The 23,596-nt window shown below is 39.5% G+C and overlaps 1 protein-coding gene across 4 annotated transcripts; it reads right to left on the bottom strand.

Moving 5' to 3' along the window:
* Nucleotides 1-689: 689 nt before the first annotated feature.
* On the bottom strand, nucleotides 690-23,498 carry cUnh10orf90 (chromosome Un C10orf90 homolog). Of its 4 annotated transcripts, none has more exons than XM_079851861.1 (11): nucleotides 23,242-23,498; nucleotides 22,293-22,835; nucleotides 18,815-18,887; nucleotides 15,684-15,763; nucleotides 10,508-11,456; nucleotides 9,379-9,504; nucleotides 8,892-9,040; nucleotides 7,993-8,113; nucleotides 6,822-6,885; nucleotides 4,956-5,076; nucleotides 690-2,102 (listed from the first exon to the last, which is right to left on the bottom strand). In XM_079851861.1, the coding sequence occupies exons 2-11, from the start codon at nucleotides 22,770-22,772 to the stop codon at nucleotides 2,061-2,063; spliced, it is 2,205 nt and encodes a 734-aa protein (XP_079707987.1). In that variant the 5' UTR covers nucleotides 22,773-22,835; nucleotides 23,242-23,498; the 3' UTR covers nucleotides 690-2,060. The 4 variants fall into 4 exon arrangements, with proteins under 4 accessions (XP_079707987.1, XP_079707985.1, XP_079707986.1 ...); XM_079851859.1 differs by having other exon boundaries at nucleotides 8,892-9,053; nucleotides 9,380-9,504; XM_079851860.1 differs by having other exon boundaries at nucleotides 8,892-9,053; nucleotides 9,380-9,504; nucleotides 18,815-18,884.
* Between the last annotated feature and the right edge of the window lie 98 nt (nucleotides 23,499-23,596).

Genomic DNA, 23,596 nt, shown 5'->3' with positions numbered 1-23,596 from the left:
TTCCACTGTAGTCATCAACATCCCGCTATGATTCATCACGGCTCTTCATCCCAGGCCAGAAGAAGTTTCTCTAGAGCAATATTCATCCATCCATCCAGCCGAAATGTATTCAATTTCCTGTTATTTAGGATTGTGCTTTTACAATCCTGTCAAATTTATTATCATCAAACTCAAAGCCCAGAATACTGAGAAAAGCTTCTTGCAAAAACACATCAATATTCCTCATGGCGTTAAGAAAAGATTCTAAATTTAGTTGGCTTAGAAGAAAAAAAAATGCTTTAAGATTTGTGCTAAAGGTTTGGCAGGAATATTTGAAGGTATAAATGTTATGTTGAAGCAGAAAGCTGAATTGTCAGCACTGGCATCTAAATGGGGACGTTCGTGAAGGACACAAGAAAATGAATATTAATATAATATAATATTATAATACATAATAAGAATATAATATTGTATCATTTTGGATGTCTTTGGCCATTACATCATGTCTTGCGCCATGAACAAGGGTTATTATAGTTCATTTGAAATAAAATGAAATACTCATAATTTTCTTAAAAACTGTCAATCTCAATGATCCTAAAATAACACGTTCATGAGGAAACTGCAGGTGGTTCATGAGTTTATGAATAGCTAATAATTTAATTAAAAAAAAAAAACAAGTGAAAATAAAAACAATCCAAATAAAACATATTAAAAACAGATTAATTATTTTATTTGTTTATCTCCATGCCATGTCAGAGACTATTAACAATCATCCGTGGAAATGCAAATGTGTTGTAAAATTATTGAAATATTAAATGAAATGATCAGAGAGGCTTGAAGTAAATATTTTTAGGTCAAAGGGGCTCGCTGGCAAAAGAAGTTTGGCAATCTCAGGCATAAAACATGAAAACCGGTCAGTAAAGTCAGCATATTTATAGCCATTTCCCTGAATAACATCTCCAGAAGGACATTTAAATGCAAATATAACAAACAAACATGGAGTTTCTGTACTTGCATAAATTATGGCCTAAAATGCATCATCACATTCATAACGAAAGTTACATTATTTGTCTCCAAAAACCCCGTAGTTCATTCACCAAACACAATAAAAGACATAATATAAGGTCTTTCGAATCAAGTTTTACTGCAAGACTTGGGTTTATAACTCGCAGACTATTGCACAGTCATGTCCCGTCTAGGCAGGCACGTGTGGGACAGTCTTGGCTCGTTCTGAGAGAGGACAAAAGCCTCTTTCACCCCGCGCGAGCGAACTGCTCCATTAGAGATGCATTCCTATTCAGATGGGGTCAAATTCCTTTTGCTCCCGGCTAATGGCTCGGAGACACACGGACAGAGAGAGGCTCCTGATGTCATAAAGAGCCCGCAGAACGTACGACTGCAAGGCTGAGAGCAAGATCACAGTCCCTCGTGTCTAAGATGTCTTCAAATGCCCCGTTCTTTGGATTTTAGGGCTGTAATGTGCTCTTTTGTGTGTCTTGACAGAGTGAATAGTCTGTATATATGGCAACTGCAGCATCTCTCAGAAGATGTCCTGTGTTTATCAGTCATGTGATGCTGTTAGGAGACTCTGACATGTTTCTTGAGCATCAAATCATAGAATAGTAATAAAACTATTAAGCAGCACAACTGTTTTCAACATTGATGATCATCAGAAATGTTTCTTGAGCAGCAAATCATCATATTAGAATGATTTCTGAAGGATCATGTGACACTGAAGACTGGAGTAATGATGCTGAACATTCAGATTTGATCACAGGAATAAATTACATTTTAAAATATAATTATAATACAAAACACTTATTTTAAAACTGTTTTTACTGTATTTTTTGATCAAACAAATGCAGTCTTAGTGAGTTCTGACTTCTTTAAAAAAACCATTAAGAAATCGTACTTATCCCACACGTTTGAGCCGTAGTGTACAGAGGGAATAGATGTAATCCAGAGGCACTTTTATTCTGGAAGGAGCTATCCCATAACATTTATAACCGTTGTCATGTCATATTTTTCAAGGGCCGGCATGAGAACTGAGGAGTGAGAAGAGACACGAGTCCAAGACGGTGTCAGTGATTTCCTCCTCTCTGCAAAATCTGCTCCAGAAGTTTCTGTAAAAAAACAAAAACAAATAATTTAGTCAGTTTTGGTCCAAATGTCCATAATTTGTGGTCAGCATGGGTTGGACATGCCAAATGTTTTTGTTGAAACACATCATAATTAATACTGGATGTCTGGGTGATAGGGTGATTTAATGAAATGCTGTTTTAAAAAAACAATCCTTGCAGTTTTAAGGAAGAACTTTTGTTTCTCTTGTGAGTGTTGAAAGGTTCTCTCAATGCGGACTTTTCTCTTCTGTGAAACATTTACAAAATGTGTTAATCATATTACTTTACACGTTACGATATTTGACTTACTTTACAAGATTTTTAAGTTCTTATACATGGCACTTTTTCATATGTATATTATTTGCTTGTGATGGGAATAAGAAGTGAATTAGTGGATGAATTTGAACATTTTTACATATTCTGACAGGAGCTTTGTTAGGGATTGCAACCACCTGGTTTTCTGGAACTTTATCATTTTAGTTTACACATGCAAAACAGAAAACACACACAGTTACTATTATTCCAGATGAAGTTTGATCAAGGCCGTGATCTCAATATAGACGTACGTTGAAGAATCGCCCATATAAAAGATGGAGAAACAGAGAGGGAACATGGGAAAAGCATCCAGCCTCATGACAGACACACACACACACACATATTGGCTGGCAATGATGTTATTGTCTATATTTGTGTGTGTGTGTGTGTGTGTGTGTGTGTGTGTGTGTGTGTGTGTGTGTGTGTGTGTGTGTGTGTGTGTGTGTGTGTGTGTGTGTGTGTGTGTGTGTGTGTGTGTGTGTGTGTTATCATGTGCTGTGCTATCATTGGCAGTAACAGGGTGTTCGTTCCTGAGAACAGTAGCTCCACACACACACACACACACACACACACACACACACACACACACACACACACACACACAGCACAGCACAATGAAGCTCTTACAGCACTGCCAACCAGAGAACATTCAAAACTCACACACACACACACACACACACACACACACACACAGGATATTTTTATATTATTCGTCTCTCACATGCACACCAACATATGCACACCATTACCACCATCATCATAATCAATAACTAAATGTTATTTTCTCATTCCTCATAATGCCAGAACATGAAATATAAAAATAAAGCTGAGGAGGAAGCTTTGACCATTTTTAGAACAGCATACTATCATAACTAATATCATGATGAAACTGTTGAAAGAGTTGCCACATGACATTTCTGTGTGTGTAAGTGAATATGCGTTTTGCTTTTTGCCTAATACACTGACACTCAGGCCTATAGCGACATCTGGTGGAAGAAAAGTAGGACATTTACCCTGACTGAGGTCATTGTAGGATTGAATAGTGCTATTACTTCATGGCAAATCATACAAAATATTTATATTTAATTATTTATATATACACAGTGAAATATTATTATATTATTTTACTATATGAAGATATAAATGTGTCAATGTGTTAAAATCACGTATATAAGTTCTTAAAATTGCAATTTTCTTTAATATGTAGGCTATATATTTATTTATTTATTTATGTATTGTGATGGAAATGAGAAGTGAATTAGTAGATTAATTTTAATATTTTAAGAGCTTTATTAGGGATTGCAACCCAACTTAATTCACTTACCAGTGTTTAAAATAAAGTGTATGCATACATTTCATACCAATTTATCTGGTGTTATCAAAAGTACCCGCAGCATTTTACATTTACAGATTTTTGCAGGTGTTTTTATCTGTGTCAGATATTTACCATGTCATTCTTCTAGTAAAGTTCAGTTTTTGTTTAATAATGTGGTCTATCAGTATGAGTTTGAATAACTTTTGTGTCAATTGTTATTTTTACAATGATTTTTTTGTGGTACTGAATGATTACCATGTATTTATATGGTAAGCCTACTTCAAAGAATAGCATAGTATTACTACAGTTTCATTTCCAAAAACATGGTATTTTTTATGAAGATTGACCAGAATCCAGTATTCCTGATAATCTTCGATGCTGACTCTAAAGCCCGAAGGTTTTAATGAACCCCAGGAGGCGTTCAGGCTGTATGACTCCGTTCACCTCTCTCAGTGTAAATACACACATCGGACACAGGTCGGCCTCCCATTAGTGTCACAACACTGACCCCACAGGTCTCCCTTCTTGCCTTCAGAAAACTCAGAGACTTCCAAAATAGTGTCACGGATTAACACAAATTGTCATGGCATTGTGTGCGGAGAACTGGAAGCAAACATGACCAAACAACATATGCACCAAATATATTCTGATTGACTGTGTGCACCTGGTCTGGACATGTTATAAGGATTTATTCAAATCAAATAGCAGTAGTAATAGTGATGCTTCACTAACCAAACACTGTAAATAATTACAAAAACAAAAGCTTTTTGGGTCAGAGTGATGTGCAAATGTGAAGACCGGCCTGGAAATGTGTGTTTTCTGACACTGTTGAATATGGCTCTCCGTCAGGGACTGTAAGAGTAAAAGGTGTTTAGGAACATAATGCATCGGGCAAAATCAATCCCGATAGTTAAGGGGTGGAAAGGGTTTAGAGAAGTCGTCCTTCTCCGGTCCGATCGAATTAGTGGAATTTTGTTAAGATAAGCGAATAGCTTGTGACGGCATATTGGAAAAGCTTCACGTTCAGGATTAATGCTGAGAATTAATCTCATTTGTTGAACCAGTTAACGGCGACTCAAAAATGCAATCCCACACACTGAGAGAGTGCACACACACACACACACACACACACACACATGCGTGGTAATGATTACCGATGGACCTCGGAGCTGATCTGAGATCTGTCTTCACTTCTGCTCTCAGATCAGTCCTATATGTCCGCGTACCTTTTTAAAGAGCTCTGCCCGCAGCCTGTTGGTCCGAGATGCCTGTTTTCTTTTCTCCTCGTCTTTTTTTCTCTTTTCTTCCTCTCTCCTCTTCCTCACTTCAGGGAGCTGGTTATAATTCCTGTCAATCAAAGCTCAGGGTTAGCATGCTTGACATACTAGCTGCTGTTTATAAATGAGCACTGATGCACAGAGAAAATAGAAAGGAAAAGGCAGTGTTGAGAAAGAAAGTGGCAACTGTACATGCACTGCAATAAGTTTGTTCTGGGTGGTTGCTAGAGTGTTGTTGGGGAATTCCAGGTGGTTGCTAGGATGTTTTTGATTGTTCTGGGTGGTTTCTAGGGTGTTGCTAGGGTATGTTAGGTGGTTGATAGGATGTTTTGGGGGTATTCTTGGTGTTTTAAGGGTATTTTGTGGGGTTCCCATAATGTTGTTGGGTGTTCTGGTGGTTGCTAGGGTGTTGCTAGGCTATATCAGGTGGTTGCTATGGTTGTTTTGACGTATTCTTGGAGTTTATAGGTATTTTGGGTGGTTGCCAGTTTGTTGTAGGGCCAGGGGTGTTCTGGATGGTTTCTAGGGTGTTGCTAGGGTATGTTAGGTGGTTGATAGGATGTTTTGGGGGGTATTCTTGTTGTTTTAAGGGTATTTTGTGTGGTTCCCATAATGTTGTTGGGTGTTCTGGTGGTTGCTAGGGTGTTGCTAGGGTATGTTAGGTGGTTGATAGGATGTTTTGGGGGGTATTCTTGGTGTTTTAAGGGTATTTTGTGTGGTTCCCATAATGTTGTTGGGTGTTCTGGTGGTTGCTAGGGTGTTGCTAGGGTATGTTAGGTGGTTGATAGGATGTTTTTGGGGGTATTCTTGGTGTTTTAAGGGTATTTTGTGCGGTTCCCATAATGTTGTTGGGTGTTCTGGTGGTTTCTAGGGTGTTGCTAGGCTATATCAGGTGGTTGCTATGGTTGTTTTGACGTATTTTTGGAGTTTATACAGTAGGTATTTTGGGTGGTTGCCAGTTTGTTGTAGGGCCAGGGGTGTTCTGGGTGGTTTCAAGGGTGTTGCTAGGGTATGTTAGGTGGTTGCAAGGGTTTTTGAGGTATTTTGCAAGGTTTCCAAAATGTTGTTGAGTTGTTCTGGGTTGTTTCTAGGTTTTTTTTCGGTCAACATTCTAGAATGTTGGCCAGGGGTGTGCTGGGTGGTTGCAAGGGTGTTGTTGGGGTATTTTAGGCGTTTACTAGAGTATTCTGGGTGGTTGCTGGGGTGTTTTATTTTTATTTTGCGTATTGCCAGAATGATTTGGGGTTTTCTGGGTGGTTGCTAGGGTGTTGTTGGGGTATTCTGGGAGGTTGCTACTGGTATTTTCTCACTGGCAAAAAAAAAATCCTTTAGATAGCCTATTTTTGTTGTTGTTGTTTAAAAATAAACAAGAATGAAATATTTAACTAAAAGAAATATATCATATTTTTTCTGAGATCAGAATATATCAGAGTCAGAATTAAGAATTAAACAGTGAATATTTACAACATTATCTGACAAAACTGCCTGTGTTATTCAGTCACACACCTTAAATCAAACAAATGGCCACTCATTCGTGCAGAACCCATCCAGCCGTGCATCAAAGAGGTTTAATTTGGAAGCACAGTGAGACCAGATCTAATCGGATGAGGGTTTTATTCAGCGGCAGCAAAATAAACAAGCTGTGAAAAGCACAATCAGAGCGGCAAAACCCTGCAGCCACACACACACACACACACACACACACACACACAACACCTTCAATACAGATAGAACTGATACAGGTGTTTGTGTCTGTGCGAGAGAAATAAAGCAGGAAAGGTGTTTTTCAAAACAGGAACTGGCATGTTCTTTTACCTCCTGGACCGCAGCTGTAGACCCATTCCCATGATGCTTCTGTCTTTGGATTTCAAAAGGCTTTCTGCAGAACAAACACACACACTATAAATGAGGTTTCTGAATAGGTACACTCTAATTCAAAGATAAAATCATACTGAAGAAACAGTAGAGTCCATGATTAAATATCGCTCAACCATCAACTTCAGATTGTTTTGGACACCAGAATTCAGAAAATAAATTGACAGACCCTTACTTTATTACTCAACTCTCAATTTTATAAATAACATTTTTTATCACAAGAAGGAAGTCTTCTGCTTATAATATTTGCAGTAAAGTGAAATACAGGGATAATCAGGACCAAACTGTGCACGCCGGACTCTGCAAAAACCACAAAAGCTTTTTATTTTATTTTTTATATTTTGCCTAATTTGAATATGCACAGTTGTCAATGTTAACAGCCATTCAGATTCTGTCTGGGTCTTGCAATAAACATCAAGAGGCCAGTGATTTTATCACAATTAAGAGTGTTATTTGAATAAAAGAGGGACATACAGTATAAAACAACCTAATGTATTTTGCTGGCTATCACACACATGCACGCACACACACACACACACACACACACACACTGGTTTGGCCTGGTTTGCTATATTTGTGGGGACTCTCCATAGACGTAATGGTTTTTATACTGTACAAACTGTATATTCTCTCCTCTTACACTAACACTACCCATAAACCTACCCATCACTGTAAACTTTCTGCATTTTTACACTTTCAAAAAAACTCACACTGAATGATTTATAACCTTGTTTTCTCCACAGTGACACGAGTCCCCTTGAGTCTGTGTGCATTCAGGTTGAAGTCCTCACTGGGATATAAACACACACACACACTCACTCACTCACACACACAAACACACACACACGAGATATCATACTGTAGTTTCAATGTCTGTCCAGATGGGGGCGATATTTCCTGTCTTTTAACACTGGCTGTATGACAGTAACGGATATTGTTTCTCCAGTGTTCTGAAAATTCCCTGCTCTCATTTCAGAAGCCGATTTGATAAACAGAGTCTGTCTGAATATTGAGGACATGAAAGTGTTGTTCATTTCGACTGGGTTTGAACATGTATGAATGGCATGCTAGTTTTCCAGCCTCCGGCTCGCTGATAGCATGTGCTGCACACCTGGCGCGGGGCTCTCGGGGGAGATCTGGGCTCTCTGCCTCTCCTGCGACCTCCACTCCAGGGCTCGAACTCTGGCCTGTGAGCGCTGGATGAAATCAGGCCGTCTCATCGCTAGAGCCTCCTGCACACACAGAGACAACTCGTTAAAGGGGCAAAATAGCAGTTCAATTCAAACTTGGGATTAATAATTTGACTTGGCAATCAAGATGTTCAAAACTACATCAGTAAAATCACATCTCTTTAACATCTCAATTGTTTCCTACAGGAGAGCAAATGGAGACCTGTTTTGGAAGATGATCATTGGTTGACCAGCTACCATATTCAAAATGATCAAGCCGAATGACAAGCTGGTATCTGGCTTCTAGCTGGTCCAACTTGGGCTATCAGCTATAGACCAGCTAATGTTTTTGCACAAGCAAAAATTAAAATGGTAAATGGACTGCATTTATATAGCGCTTTCAACAGACCCATGACCACCAAAGCACTTTACATATTGCCTCACATTCACTCATTCATACACTGACGGCGGTGTCAGCCAGCTCGGGTTAGGTGTCTTGCTCATGGACACCTCGACACTTGGTCAGGTGGAAGCGGGGATTGAACCACCAACCTTTCCGGTTTGTAGACAACATACATGAACCACTGAGCCACTGTCGCCCTAATTAAGCTAAGTTCAGACCATATATAAACCAGCTATATATCCTGTACATGTTAATATTTAAAATAATGTTTTTCACCCTGAAATCCTACATTTTTCCAAATTTCCTAAAAGGCCAAAGTATATTATTATTATAAAATGTAGATTAATATAGAGTATAAACGAATAGCTGTCTATTGCATGTCCTCATTAAGAATATTTTAGGGCAGAAGTACCTTCAAAAAACAGAAGAGTAACTCACGCTAAGTGACAATGCAGTTTCAGGAGGCACATTTAGGGACTCAATCGGAACGAACTCCACACATGGACTTGCAGGAGGCGTTTTGTTCTTCCCATCATCACCGGCAGCCTCTTCTTTGAGCTCTCTGTGTTCATTATCCCCTCTATCCTCTGTTAAAGACACAGATTAAGAGGAACACACACATAATTAGTTGTGAAACACGAGCATCCCTACATACGCAGCGTCATAACGGTCATGAAACCTCATAAGTGGTCAATAATGCTTAACATTCAGGCAGAATTCTTGCAACAGCTCACAAGAGGAATCCAGGAAAAACTCCAAGTGTGTGTTGAGATGAGCCGCATCGATACTAACATGTCCAGAATGTAAAGACATTGATTTTCTCGGTGTTGTCTGTGTCTATATAAGATCCCTTCATCTTGCTAAATGTCAGTGCCAAGTAAAGTTTGTGTTTGAGGAAGCCAAAGGTCAGGAGAGACAGGCGCACCTGCTGTTGCTGTAGTTGGTCTCTGCTCATCCTTCTGTCTCTGCTGGGCCTGCAGCTTTATGTTGGCGATAACCGCAGCAGCGTTCAGGGCCAGGACAGCGTCTGCGCTGAGATGAGGCGAGTTATCTAAGAACAAAGAGAGTGTGCATCAGCCAGAGTCCAGTCGGTCTGAAACACTCTCCTCATGTGTACGGGAATGCAGACGCTTCTGGCTAGGCAAGCTGGACTTTGTTGATGCATTCAGAAACGTAAGTGATGCAAGTATGCTATACTATGGCAGAGCGCTATATACTTCTGCTAGGCCAAAACTATACTGTTAAAGTACTGACGTATTTACCATGTTAAACTAGAGACGGTGCATTTGTAATGCATTCATGTCTGCATTAGCATACTTGTGTAGAATATGTTCTTGGCCTTTGGACATCTGAACACTAGAGCAAGGATTTTTTAAACGTTTTAATGCCAATGACCCCTGCCTATAACAAGCCATAATAAGATATATATGAGAGAGAGAGAGAGAGAGACAGAGAGAATGATTCTCTTTTTGGTCTTAAGAGTTCTCTAAATGTTTTTTTTTTTCACCCTGAAATCCTACACTTTCTAGAGAAAATATTACCCGCAAATGTCCTAAAACGTAAAAAATCGAATCACATTTAAAGTAAAAAATGTTTTTTTAATTGTTAAGAATTCTAAACATTTTCTTTGAGAGGTCTGAAGTCTGAAGTAATCATAAATGACATCATTTGAAACAATAGCATGTCCTCAGATAGTTAAATGTGTGTGTACTTCAGCGGCTGTCGGATTTTTCTCCATGCGTAGCTGCTCTAAATTCCCACAGAAGCTCAAAAACCGGTATTGAAAGCAGGGTAGAAATAGATTATGCATGCAAAGGGATGCGTGGGAAAATGAAAAGATGAGAAAATGCATGACAGAAAGAGAGAGACAGGAGAGAAATCTCCCGATTCAGGGCAGTCCGCCGCATAAATGTGTATCTGCTGTGAAAAGCCTCAATTAAAAACCTCTGCTCTCTCACACGATAATACTCATCTATTATACATCAAAGAAGCCTTAGCCTACAGTGTGTTCTTGTGCATGTACTGCTGAATATCCACAGAGGTCCTGCTAGTACCTGCCACTTTTAGGAGCGTGAGAGGTTTCATTTCCGAAATAGGTTCCTCACGCTTCTCAAACACTCGATCCCACTCGAATCCCTCCTTCCTTAAGCTCATGTTCTCGCAGCCGGAGGTCGAGCGCCTTCTTGCTTCACTGCTGCTGGAACTAACAAGGTCAATATTTGTCTTCTGGGGAACAGGAGAGCTCTTGTTGTGAAATGCTGGATCTGTAACTGCATTTGCACCATGTTCTGTGTGGTTAAACAAGCTTGCGTCGCAGCTGAGAGGCCTTCGAAGTGGCGTGTGCTTCTTGGTGTTGGTCTCCTCTTCTGTGCTGCTATCATTTGGGTTGCTGAGGTAAAGAGACAGGCTGGATCTGTGCTGACACCTCCATTGGTTTCTGCCTGGCTCTAAAGATACAGTTAACGCTCGGTTTAATGGCGAGGGATTGACTTTAGATGCATTGGTTTTGAGTCCTTCAGTGTAGCTGTGCCTGTAATGTGCTGTATTGGGCTTTCCTCGATTGAAATGCTCTCTCTGTTCTGTCATTTTCACAATAGTTGCCTTTCTCCTCAGTACCACGCCGTGGTCAATCTCCTCATGATTACAGCCAGGGGTCAGAGCGGGGTTCTGGCTGCTAGTGCTTTTCATCCGCTGTTCGGTGACTTTGACCACTAAGGCTTTTCTTCGTTCAACGGCAAGGTTATTAGTCGCCATCGAGCTCAGATGCTTGGAATTCGGAAGACTGGAAGTGTGTGTGACCTTCCTGGAAGTGATGGTGATGGATGATATTGAGGAGCTCAATGACTCTGGTGCACTTCCACGTCTGCATGTGGGATCTTTTAATGCCGGGTGGTCGGGATGAGGGGGAGACTGGCCCGTTTCCACCTTGCTGGTCAAACTGGCTTTAGGATTCCAGGCCTGCAGTCCATTTCGTCCTCCCTCGGAGCTCACGGATCCCGAAGCCTGGAAACAAAAACAAAATCCCTTGAATTGGGCTTTGTGTGGATGAAAGAGGTTCTTTCTGCCTCCTGCATGCACAATAATGCTTACGGAATCCACATTGTAACAACTCGCCTCGTTCCGAACCCGTGCGTTCCACCGTTTCCATAGCAACCGCATCAGTGTTGGAGAACTCGGGGGCAATTCGGTTAAGTTCAAATAAGTTGGAATTCGAGGCATTTCTTTATTATATCATGAACATCACAGGAGAGTTTTAAAATTTTGAACACCAATGCCTCAATTTCAGCAAGACTGAATAGTTAAGACCAAAATAGAGACGCTTGAGCATTTGAACATAAAAAACGGCTCATTCAGTTCCATGGTGTGTATATACACACATTGGGTTTTCATGTTTTGAGGGGACATTCCATAGACATAGTGATTTTTATACTGTACAAACTGTATATTTTATCCCATCACGCCAACCCTAAAACTACCCATCACAGAAAACCTTCTGCATTTTTAGATTTTCAAAAAATAGCACTTGTTATGATTTACAAGCTTGTTTCCTCATGGGGACCAAATAATGTCCCCACAAGGACAAGGATTTCGGATATTGCCATCTTTGTGGGGACATTTTGTCCCGCATAACGAAGGGTTTACCAGGAACACACACAAACACACACACACACACACACACACACACACACACACACTGCAGGGTATGATTTATATCGATAAAAATATATAAACCCAAACAGAGGAAGCATTAGCATTTCTGTTAATACTGAAACAGGATAATGTTTATTTCACAATTATACTTTCTTTGGCCATACAACATCCCAGTGGCATAGAAAAAAAAGTAAAAGTTTAATTAAAAAGACAGAAGACAACGAGATGCAGAAAAGCCACCTGAAGCAAACATCCCATAAACAGTGCAATAAACAGACACAGACAGAGATTTATTCTGAGAATATATTTATCCAATATAAACAGCTTCATTCAGAGCAACTGCTCTTCGCTTTGAGGTTGATTTGTGTGTAGGTCTGAAATTAAACATGTAACTGATTACACAATGCTTTTAAAGAGCGTTTACTAGTTTACTACAGCGTTTACTCCTAAATGAAAGACTGCTGAGGAACAGAGACATAGCACAGACAAACTTAATCAAAGATTTGTAATATTTGTTTAGGGCTTCATGAACATCTATATTACCACTTTAGATGCACACAACTTACAATTGGGTCATTCCGTGTCAACTCAACCAGAGGTCCCCGGCTACTTTTTTTTTGCTTTGAATGAAATGTCTGGTGAAAGAAATACATAAACGAAGAAGAAAGCCAAAATATGAAATGTCATGTATGCATATTTACTGAGTAATCCACTATTTTGTAGAGTCAAAATGACATATGACACTTTTGAAAAACAATATTTATGGCTCTCAGACAGGTTCTATGCAATTGTTCTATGTTCTATGCAATTGTGATGATAGAAAAAAACGAGATACATTTCTAGTTTCAACATTATTTGATGTTCAGACATTCCTCTTTAAAAGAAAAAAGTATCAACTGTATGCAAGGTGACCCACATTTGTTTTTTGGCCAAATGTGTTCAGTTGACCAATTTACTCATGGAGCCGTATTAAGATCTCCATATCTCTGGGATTGAACCATAGAGGGCCTTTAAAATGAAGATATTAAAAGAATTGTTTGTTAAAAACCAAAATGTAAAAGAATATTAAGTTATATTTTATATTTCTTGAGTTACAGGCATGCAAACTTGGGGCAAAAAAAACACAAGAAGTGCCTTTTCCCATTTTTGAACTGTCACTGTTGGCATATAATGAAACAAAGATTGCTAAAGTCAACAGATTTAACTAATATACCTACCAATCTCTGTGTAAAAATACAATAATGATGCTGACATCTTTTTAAAGTCACTTTTACCCCGCTGTAATTAGGCTCCAGGTGAAAATTGTCATTTTGACCCCCCATTTACAACTTAATAGTGGATTACTCAGTCAATATACATCCATGACATTTAATCTTTTGCCTTTCATCACTACTTATCTTTGTCTTTCTTCAGAAAAAAATATGAACAAAATCAAACATTTGAGCAGGGGAAGTTTCCGCTATTTGGTTGATTTGACACAAAATGACCCAAATACACTCATGTTCATAGAAGATGCTCTCGTATAAAAACAACTTGGGTCCAGACTCCAGACCAAATCTGCATACTTTATTTTATGGACTGAATTTGTGGAAAAATCTACAGTGAAATAGATTTAAACATGGTAAAATGATTTGTTAAATAAGGTTTTACACTTTTATTGGTAGCCGTAAACATTCTAAAATTAGCTAAAATATATGTAAAATAAATTAATACAAGGGAGTGACAGTTCTCCCAAAAAAGAAAGTTCTGTCACGTTGTTCTAAACCAGGGTTAGGCAAGTATATATAGTGTATACATACATACATACATACATGTAAGGTAGTTGCAAATTAGAGTCTAAACTAGTAGATATCTAGAGCAATGGTGGGTGGAGTTAGTGGAAATAGCCTTTGCCAACAGGGTTGGCTATTTGTATTTAGTGTAAATAGACACTGGCATTACTCAATTACTGGCAATAGCATGTGCTTTTGAATCACAGGTCTCTATCAGGAGCAGCAAGGCTTTATGAACCATATAATCATACAAATCTACATTAGCAATGTCCTTTGGTTAAATACTGCATTTATAATGAGGACAACAAACAAACATCTCTGTTACTTTAGCCTTCATGTTCTGTTTAGGGTCTAAGAGACCCAAAGGCCATTTTTAGAGCATGACAAATATTTAACAATGAAACATCAGGCTCATACTGCATGACACTTTCTTACAGTAAAGGGGTTATTATTTTAATTTGGTCCTTGAGGTTCACTTATAATATAAAGCAAAACAAAACAAAGATATATGCATAAAAACAATGATTTCCAACTCTCATGCTGTTTTTAAGGTGCGGCTGTCAGGGTCACTGTTATGATTGGCTAACGTCATTGCATAGGAAACGGTATCAACACCCACTCGCTATTGCAGTGTTTTGAAAACATTACAAAGCATTATGAAATCATTTACTTATGGTTTGTGATGCAGCTGCTGTCTGATCCAATACAGTCGCTGCTTCATCTTTCAACCAAAGATTCTTTGTGAACTCTCCATTACACTGTGCATCGTTTACAAAATAAAATGCTCCGAACAAACATATAATCCTCCGACATGATCCGGGACGACATTAAAATAAACCCTCCACTTGTTTCCGACACTGGGATCCTTCTGAAGTCTGCACAGAGACTCAAACTAGCTGTTTAAACTGGACGCGTCAAAGCGTCTTTCACTCTTACATTTGTCCTGTTGTCGACAGACTTAAGCTTGTGGAGTATGTCAGAAACTGAACGCACATCTCTATAATGTATCCAGTGTAGACAGCATCAGTGATTATAATGGGTTATATTTGCTTTTGACACAGTGTAGGTAAATGTCAGCCGTTATTAAGTGACTGAATGCCAGTTGGCGGGGCCTAAGGTGAGATGTATCATAAGGCAATCATTTGCATATGTATTTGCCCGTGTGACATCACATATCCCACAATTTTTGGAGCTTGATTAAATAAATGCTTTGTATATAAGGAACATGACATTTTATGCTATTAAACTTGCAGGATGTTTTAAAGCTACAAATCCCTCTTATGTGTCAAAAGATCAAGGCCAATTTGATTTCTCATGTCATCATGACCCCTTTAATCCTATAAGATCTGATTTTAAGCAATATTTAAAAATGCAAACACGTTTCAAATGTCAAAAAATGTTACATTATTTCAGTTTGGTGTCTCAGAGACCCTAGATGTCAATCATGAATACATGCAATGGATTTTAACATGGGAAAATCTGACTTCAGTAATACACTGTTTAATTTCATTTTATTTTATTCTACAGTGTGTATTTGCTGGTGTCAAACTGACCCCAAACAGAAACAACATTAATGTACTGTGTAATAATCACTTTTCCGAAAGGCGCATTCATAAATTAAGATACATGATAAGGTTAAAACTTTAATAATATCTGCCTATTGGGTTTTGGTTATTTCAGAGGACGATATTAAAAGTATTTGAAGGGATAATATAATACTTTTCAACAGAACACGAGGGTTAAACACTGGTGCATGGTTTAACGGTAGCTGTATAAAGCAAACTAATGTTTATATAGTATTACTAACCTGATGGAGGATGGAGGATGTTTTTTCAGGTGTCCTCCAGTATCTAAATCCTGCAGGTTCAGGTCTCACAGGTTCCCGTTCTGAATAAAACAACAAAAGTCCACTTTGGGGTGATTTTTCTGTGTCTCTCATTGAGAAAAGTAACCAAATGAAAAAGGTCAAAAAAGAAAACTAGAGAGAGCTGATCTCCAATGCCTTTTTGCCTACAATGTAAATACAACGGCATTTCCTGCCACTCCTGTCATAATAAGGCCGATCTTCCTGCTGTGTGTGTTTACAATGTCAACAGAGGTCTGCTTAGACCGACTTAACCTGCATCACTTACAGGTGTCAGCGAGACAGAGAGCAGGAGAGAGATTTTAATCTGACAGAAGAGACACAGACAGCCACTGTGCCACCCGGCCGTGATGGATTGTTCTCTGTCAGCGTTGTCATGGCATTGTCTGACAGCTAAGGCACCAAGCTAACTATTTCTTGCTGTCGTTTTTTAGGCTAGTAAACGCACTTCACACTGGCAGCTAACACCTGACAGGTAGCTATTTTCCCAGCATGCCCCCGGTATGCAGTTCAGCACGGCACACACTCTTGTTAGATGCTCAGGTGTTGTGTGTCAGGTTCTGCGCTGCCTTCGAGTCATGTCAGAACAACGTATTTACGTTCTTAATTACCAGTGGGAAACTTTGGGAAGCTTTGGCTTTCCGAGTTGAGGGCGTGTTAATTAAATAATCGTGGTTGAAACAAATCGGTATTGATCAAAATGAACGCTGAGGCGTGTCGGTACTACAGCGTCACCAAATGCAATTGCAAAAACAACCGAAGAACGGCCTTTACACACACACACACACACACACACACACACACACACACACACACACACACACACACACACACACACACATACATTCTTGTACATCTATCTTTATGAGGACATTCATTGACACAATGCAATCTCTAGCCACTTACCCTAACCTTACCCATCACAACTAAGTGCCAAACCCGACCCCTGACCCTAAACCGACCCGACCCTTTTTACCTAATTATAACCTTATCCCTAAAACCAAGTCTTGACCCTCAAACAGGCCTTTAAAGGGGTCTCAGAAAGTGAGGACCGGCCAAAATGTCCTCCCTTTACTCTCTTTGTCCTCACTCCAATGGTCTAAAACTCAAACTGGTCCTCACAAAGATAGTTGTACAAGTACACACACACAAACACACACACACGCACGCACACACACGCACGCACGCACGCACGCACGCACGCACGCACACACACACACACACACACACACACACACACACACACACACACACACGTCCTTTCAGAGTCACCCACCATCTGGAGCTGGTGAGAAAGAAAGAGAGAAATTCCCAAACATTTTTGATGTAAACACTCATGGAAGAGTAAGTGCTCCTCATTCCTCCTGCTTCCCCTTGACTTGGTCCTGCTCTCACCACTGTAATTACACTGACGCTGTGGCAGCATCATTATACGCTCGTCACCTGCTGACAGACTGAGAGAAAGATCCCAGCAGCAGCGGGAGAACTAGGACGGCAACGGCATTGAGGAAACCGCCGGAAGAGACTGAAAATCTAATACTCTTCTATCCCAGACTCCAACCAATCTGCTTCTGAACCCAGACAATCCGTCTCTGACTCCGAACAATTTGTCCCTGGATCTAAACAATCAACAAAAACCCTTCCTTGGCTTCCAAATATGTTGCTTTGGCTCCAAAAACTCTTATATATATATATATATACAGTATATATAAGGTAAAAGAATTCCATTTAGATAAACTACAAAGAGATTAGTATATAAACCCAATAAATAAATGAACTAAGAAACAGAAGATTATGTCTCACTTTCTCTGTGTTCCTCTGTGCGCTACATGGGATTCGCAAAACATACAAATAAAGTTTTACTTCTTATTTTCTAGCTTAAGAATATATTGTATCCCTAAAAATGCTACTTAAAGTTCTTCTTTTTTTCCTTACAACTGTCCTTAAGACAAAACTTAAAGGGATATTTCAAGAAAGATGAATGTGTATTTAAATTGGGTCATTTATGTAGTAGAAATGTGAAATTATTTTAGAAGTTGGTGTATTTTTGGCTCATGTGGATGAAAGACAACAACTCCCAGAATGCACTTGCTTCGCTGCCCTACGAGGACACTCCCATGCCACGCCTCCCGGTTACAGAGGGCAGTATCGGAAGAAATGATACAACTAGGCTACTAGTGACTCGAAACTGAAAAGACGGCGTTTTATCGTGAGATCCCCCTATGGGCGGGTTGAAGACATGCGGGACGAGCTCCTACTAGTGGCTGGAGTCTCTCGCCTCTGGACAAAAAAGCCTCCGATGATGATGCTAAATGACGATTTTTGTGTCATCAGAGTTTTATGGTGAGATCCCCCTATGGGCGGGTTGAAGACATGCGGGACGAGCTCCTCCTACTGGCTGGAGTCTCTCGCCTCTGGACAAAAAAGCCTCCGATGATGATGCTAAATGACGATTTTTGTGTCATCAGAGTTTTTTTTCCAGACACACAATACAGAAATCTCTTGTCTCAGGGGGGCATGAGGGAGGGAAGCACGGCCAATCGAAAATACTACCGGGTTTCTACTGATACAAAGCTTAATGCTAATCGGTGAAGTATCCCTTTAAGAAGAATTTACATTCTTGTAAAGAATGTTCTTACATTTTTTTTAAATCTGGCCCCAGAACTTTGGCTGCTCAACTTTCATCTGTGGTTGAAACACTAAAACTGCATGTCACAGACCTTCTTTTATATACATGATGTAATTATACACTAATGAATGAGATAGCCCTGAAATTCCCCACCAAATTTGACTGATCCAAATGCATTATTTTAAATGTACTGCTCCATTGATTATTTTTATGTACTCATTTAATAATGACATTTTGATCATTTTTACCCCAAAAATCTTAAAATTGCAGGGAAATATTAAAACCATTAATAATATGCACAGCTGATGAAGCAATTCACTGAATTCAATGAAGATGCTATTTCACACCAGCACTGTGTAAAGCTCAAATCTTCAAACATATCACTGGTGCCCTCTACCAAACTGTACATTCAGAACTTTTATATGATGTCTTAGTCAATACGCACCATTTGGTCTTGGCCTGTTAAGTTTGTCAGGAGTGCTGAGCAATACAGGAGTGATGGGAGACTTCAGTTTCTGCTGAAAGAACACACAGACTTTAGTTGTAGAACAGACAGATATGATCAGTCTATAAAAGATTGCATTAGACTACAAAAGCTTTGACTGTGTTTGTGAAGCATTAGTGGAACATTTCGATGAACTACAGCTGTTGTTACTCTGAAAGTTAGTGATGGGAGAATTTAAGCATTTTGAAACCTTGAATCAACTGAAACAAATGCTTCACGAAACGATTTACTTTTTCAAAGCGCTCGCAACACCTGTTGGTCAAACGGTGTAAATGCAGCTCATAAAAACGCCTTTTACCAATTGTTAATGTTTTATTGAAAGTGAAATCTATTAAATGCTATTAACAACTAGCCTAGAAATCTAGACGCACCCTAGCGGCAGCAAAATGTATTTTGCAGCCAGGGTAGTCTAGCAACTCTCCATTGACTTTCGAGCTGCAAAAACCTAAATTGGGTCAGGCCAATCACATCGTGTATAGAGTAGGCGGGGCGGGCTTAACATAATGACAACAGAGTTGCGACGGTTCCCTGCTACTTGAAAACAAAGAATGGCTGTTGCTGCTGGAGAACAGTCTTTTGAATCGGCTTTGGCCGCGACTCTGGAGGACTTGGAGTTAAGTTTTTCTTTGAGAAAAGAGCAAAGAACGGCACTTAAGTAATTCTTAAAAAAAGGAAGATGTGTTCGTAGTTTTGCCGGCCAGATATGGCAAAAGTTAAATCTATCAACTAGCTCCGCTGTTGGGAAAACGCTCTGGTTGGTTGAAGCGCTGTCCTATTGCGTGCAGAGGGAATTTGAAAGACAGCCGTTTATCCCGCCCCTCGGATTGAGCCGTGCCTATGGTGAGTTGCCAGACCTAACATCTTGATGTAGGTCTGGCTTGCCAGGCTAATTAACAACTTATCTAATACCATGTGTTATTTTATTCAATTGCAGGGCTTGTTTTTATGGAAAGCTTGGTTAATCAGGCCGATAAGAGACTATTAACTACAATTTCCTTTTTATGATACAAATGTGTCATTAAATTTTCTACAAACTTAGAAAAATCAGGTATAAACCATATAGACACTGGTTCATTGGTTCACAGATATCATCGCACCATAGAAATTCCAAAGGGTTTGACCTACTTAACTTAACTTTACTTATATCATGTGACTTTGGAAGCTTGACACAGGCTCCAAATCACTGGTTCAAAACAAATGAAGGTTTTGAAGCTTGATGAACTCTGCTAGTACCCCTGTGTGACTTTGACAAAGCTCAGACATTTTGAGTGTTACTTGGGTGTCCAAACTCTACTGAAGTTTGAGCACAAATTGACTAAAGTGAAAATATGCATGGTTCACAAATGCTTTAGGATTCATTTCCATCCTCCGGGCCCTGCGGCACTGTTGTGATCCTGTTGTTGGCTCTGCTGTGGTTGAATCTATTCGTTCCTAAATCTGTTCCGAATGGATCTAAGCACCTGCTGACAGAGCGGTTTTATCTCGACTTCGCGCAGCACCCAGACAGCCACTGAAGTTCATGTGCTTGACAGTCATCCAGATATTTTTCTCTCTTTCCCTCCTTTCAGTTTTCTATTTCACTCTCTCTTTCTGGCATCAGTTGGCACTAAGGTAAATCAGGTCTGAGAGCTTGGCTGTTCATTTCCGGGATTTGTTCCCAGTAGAGGTGAGAGTGATTGTTGTGCAGTGTGGTGGCAGATAGTCTGCAGGACTCTGAAGGCTTTTATCTCCAGTGCGGATGACTCAATCACTCTGAACTTATGTGCACAAAAAGGTTTAATACTGTATAGAACCATAGTGAGGCACTAAACGGCAACATGTGACATATACCCCTTTTCCACCAAGGCAGTTCTGGTGCCAGTTCGGAGCCAGTGCCTACTCGCGAACCAGTTCTTTGTGTTTCGACAGCCAAAGAAACAGTTCTCGGCCAGGAAAATTGGTTCCAAAGCGGCACCAACTCTTTTGCTGGACTAGAACCGTTCTTTTACCCCGTCATGCTTACGTCGGGGGCTGGGGGCGGGGTTGTTGTCGAACTTCTTCTCGAACGTAACCTCCGTCTATAGTAATCCAGACGAGCAGCACAAATGTGTTCTAAACATCTTCTTCTGACCCCAATATAGGATCGCAAAGCCAGGAGAAACATTTGAAGAAAGACGATGTAGTCCGCCATTGTAATTGTTATGCTTGAAGTTGGCGAAAGCTAAGACGTATGGCAACGTACACATTGACGTAACGACGTCGTTCGCTGGGCTCTCTAATCAGTGGAAAAACAAACAGGTTCTGAGAAGGTTCACAAGTTGAACCAACTTTGAACCAGCACCAGTTCCAAACCAGTTCTTTTTTGGTGGAAAAGGGGTATTAGTAGAGCTCTACTATGAAACTTTATTACATCTTTAATCTTATTTCCATATAAAAACTGCAACTGCAACTTCTAAATTGTAAAAAAAAAGTGATTTAGTGAATATCAGAACAATTTTCCTCTCCAAAGAGCAGATAAGCCATTATCAGGGGACACTTTAAAACCATTCCAAAAGCAATTTATGAATTAAATTCAAATTCTCTGTGTCAGAATTGAATATTAGCATACTGCTTACTGCATACTGGAGAGTGTATACTGTTTTTTTAAGTCTGCAATGCAATATGTCGCTGGACTGTTACATTTTCAGCCATCATTTACCAGAGTGATGTTGATGGTTGCTGGGTGGTTTTTCACATATTGATTGCAGTACAGTTATAGAACTCTGGGTGGTTATATATAGGGCAAATATTGCGAATCAGATTGGTTAGAAAGGAAACATCTTTCCCCAACAAGAAACATGATTTGAGGAATCATTCAACTTATTAACCCTCATAGTGATGCATGCCTTAGCAAACACCATTAATGATAAATATTTTAAACAGTAGTACATTATTCTTACTTGACCTCATTATGTCACATGCCAAATTCTTCAAGTGGCATTCAGTCACCGTCTTGGAAAATTATGTTGAATAGCTAATTAAATTTTATGCAAAAATGTCTGACAATTAAATAAATATAAGGGCAATTTTTTTTTTAATAAATAAATAAATAAATACATTAAAAAAATAAAAAAAATATATATATATATATATATATACAGCAGGTTTTATACATATATATATATATATATATATATATATATATATATATATATATATATGTATAAAACATCAAATAAATAATTAAAATAAAAAATGCTTCAAATGACTAAGAAAAACAATTCTTACAGTATAAATAAATACAAACAAGATAAATAATATATCACTCACAATCACAAAATATTGCATTTTCAAAACTGTGCACAGAATACATACTACATAAATATTATATAGTATGGTAGTGCGCTATTCTGAACTTCCGCTGTGACATCACTTCCCTTTCACATTATTCGTTTCTTACCTGGCACCTGCTGTTGTCTTGGCTGTTGTTAGATATGTCCGTCAGTGTCACATGTCTTTGTGTGGGCAGCCAGCCGAAGTGAACCGGAGCGAGGGCACAGAACTGAGCTCTTTCTGCACCGGGAGCAGGTTTAATGTGAACCGTCTTGCTCCATGCATGAGACTCCAGGCTCTCACAAACAGAGGTCGGATTCCTCCTGCAGAGAGAGGAAAGGTCAGGACAGAGCGGGTTACTTCCCGTCATCTCATTTGGGAGAACCGGTGTTGAACAGGTCCTGTCCGGAAACTGAGGTATTTTCTTCTGAAGAGGACGTGATTGGAGTCTCTCTAGTGTCTGAAGCCATTTGTCCATCCTGCCACCTTCTATGCAGCTCTGTGGACGAGCTCTGCGAGGGGGCTCGTTCACCTGCGTCGCAGGGCCCTCATAATGACCTCGCTCTCCAGGCCTCCTCCATGATGAGGACCTGCGAAGGAGACTCATGCTGTTTTTGCCAGCTGTACAGTTGGGCTGAAGTGTCTGCCACCAGCCTTAAGGCTTCACGTCCTCCATAAAAAAGACAAAGAAAATGCATCTTAAGAACAAAACAGCAAGTGTACCTTCATCACAAATCCTAATTGAGCTCATTGATTTGAGTCTTCTCATAAAGTCATTAACATTCAAGCATGTTTACTGCACTACATTCTTGTTTTCCAGTAAAAATACATCAAAATCAAAACATCCTGATAAATATGATACATTCACCAGAAAAGCAGAATAGAAAGAGTTGTCAGATCTTCTAATGCTTTTGGCAAATGTATTTTTATAGATTTTTTTTTATTTTATTTTTTTTACAGTGACGTCCTAATTGAGCTCATACTGCTGTGTTCTCTCAAAAAGTCAATACAATTCTACACAGGAACACATTCAAATAACTGACATGAGAGCTTGCATGGTTAACAGAACTGTTTACCTGTGTCACACGGCTCTGATGAGGACGACACGATCCGACTTCACGAGGCAACAGCGGAGAGACGATTCCTCTCGCAGTGTGAAGAGGGGCCGCTGGTGCCGTCTCCTCTCAGCCATGACTATAAATGTGTGTGCTAGTCTGAACGAACAAAAGACTTACAGAACAACTTCTATTTTTCACTGGGAGAGGGATGTGTCTGTCTCTGTGTGTGTGTGTGTGTTTGCTCGCAGCCAGCAAATACCCCCTTTTTCAACCTAGACATGTTGCCTTGGAGTTTTGTTTTGTTTTTAACATTCACCTTGTAGTGAACTGGATTCAGAAAGGATTCTGCAGTTTAACACAGATAACCCAGAGT

This window comes from Squalius cephalus (genome assembly GCF_949319135.1).
Source record: "Squalius cephalus genome assembly, chromosome: 19".
Classification (NCBI taxonomy): Eukaryota; Metazoa; Chordata; class Actinopteri; order Cypriniformes; family Leuciscidae; genus Squalius; species Squalius cephalus.
Note: the sequence above shows the minus strand (reverse complement) of the source record. Positions and strands in the feature narration are given on the sequence as shown.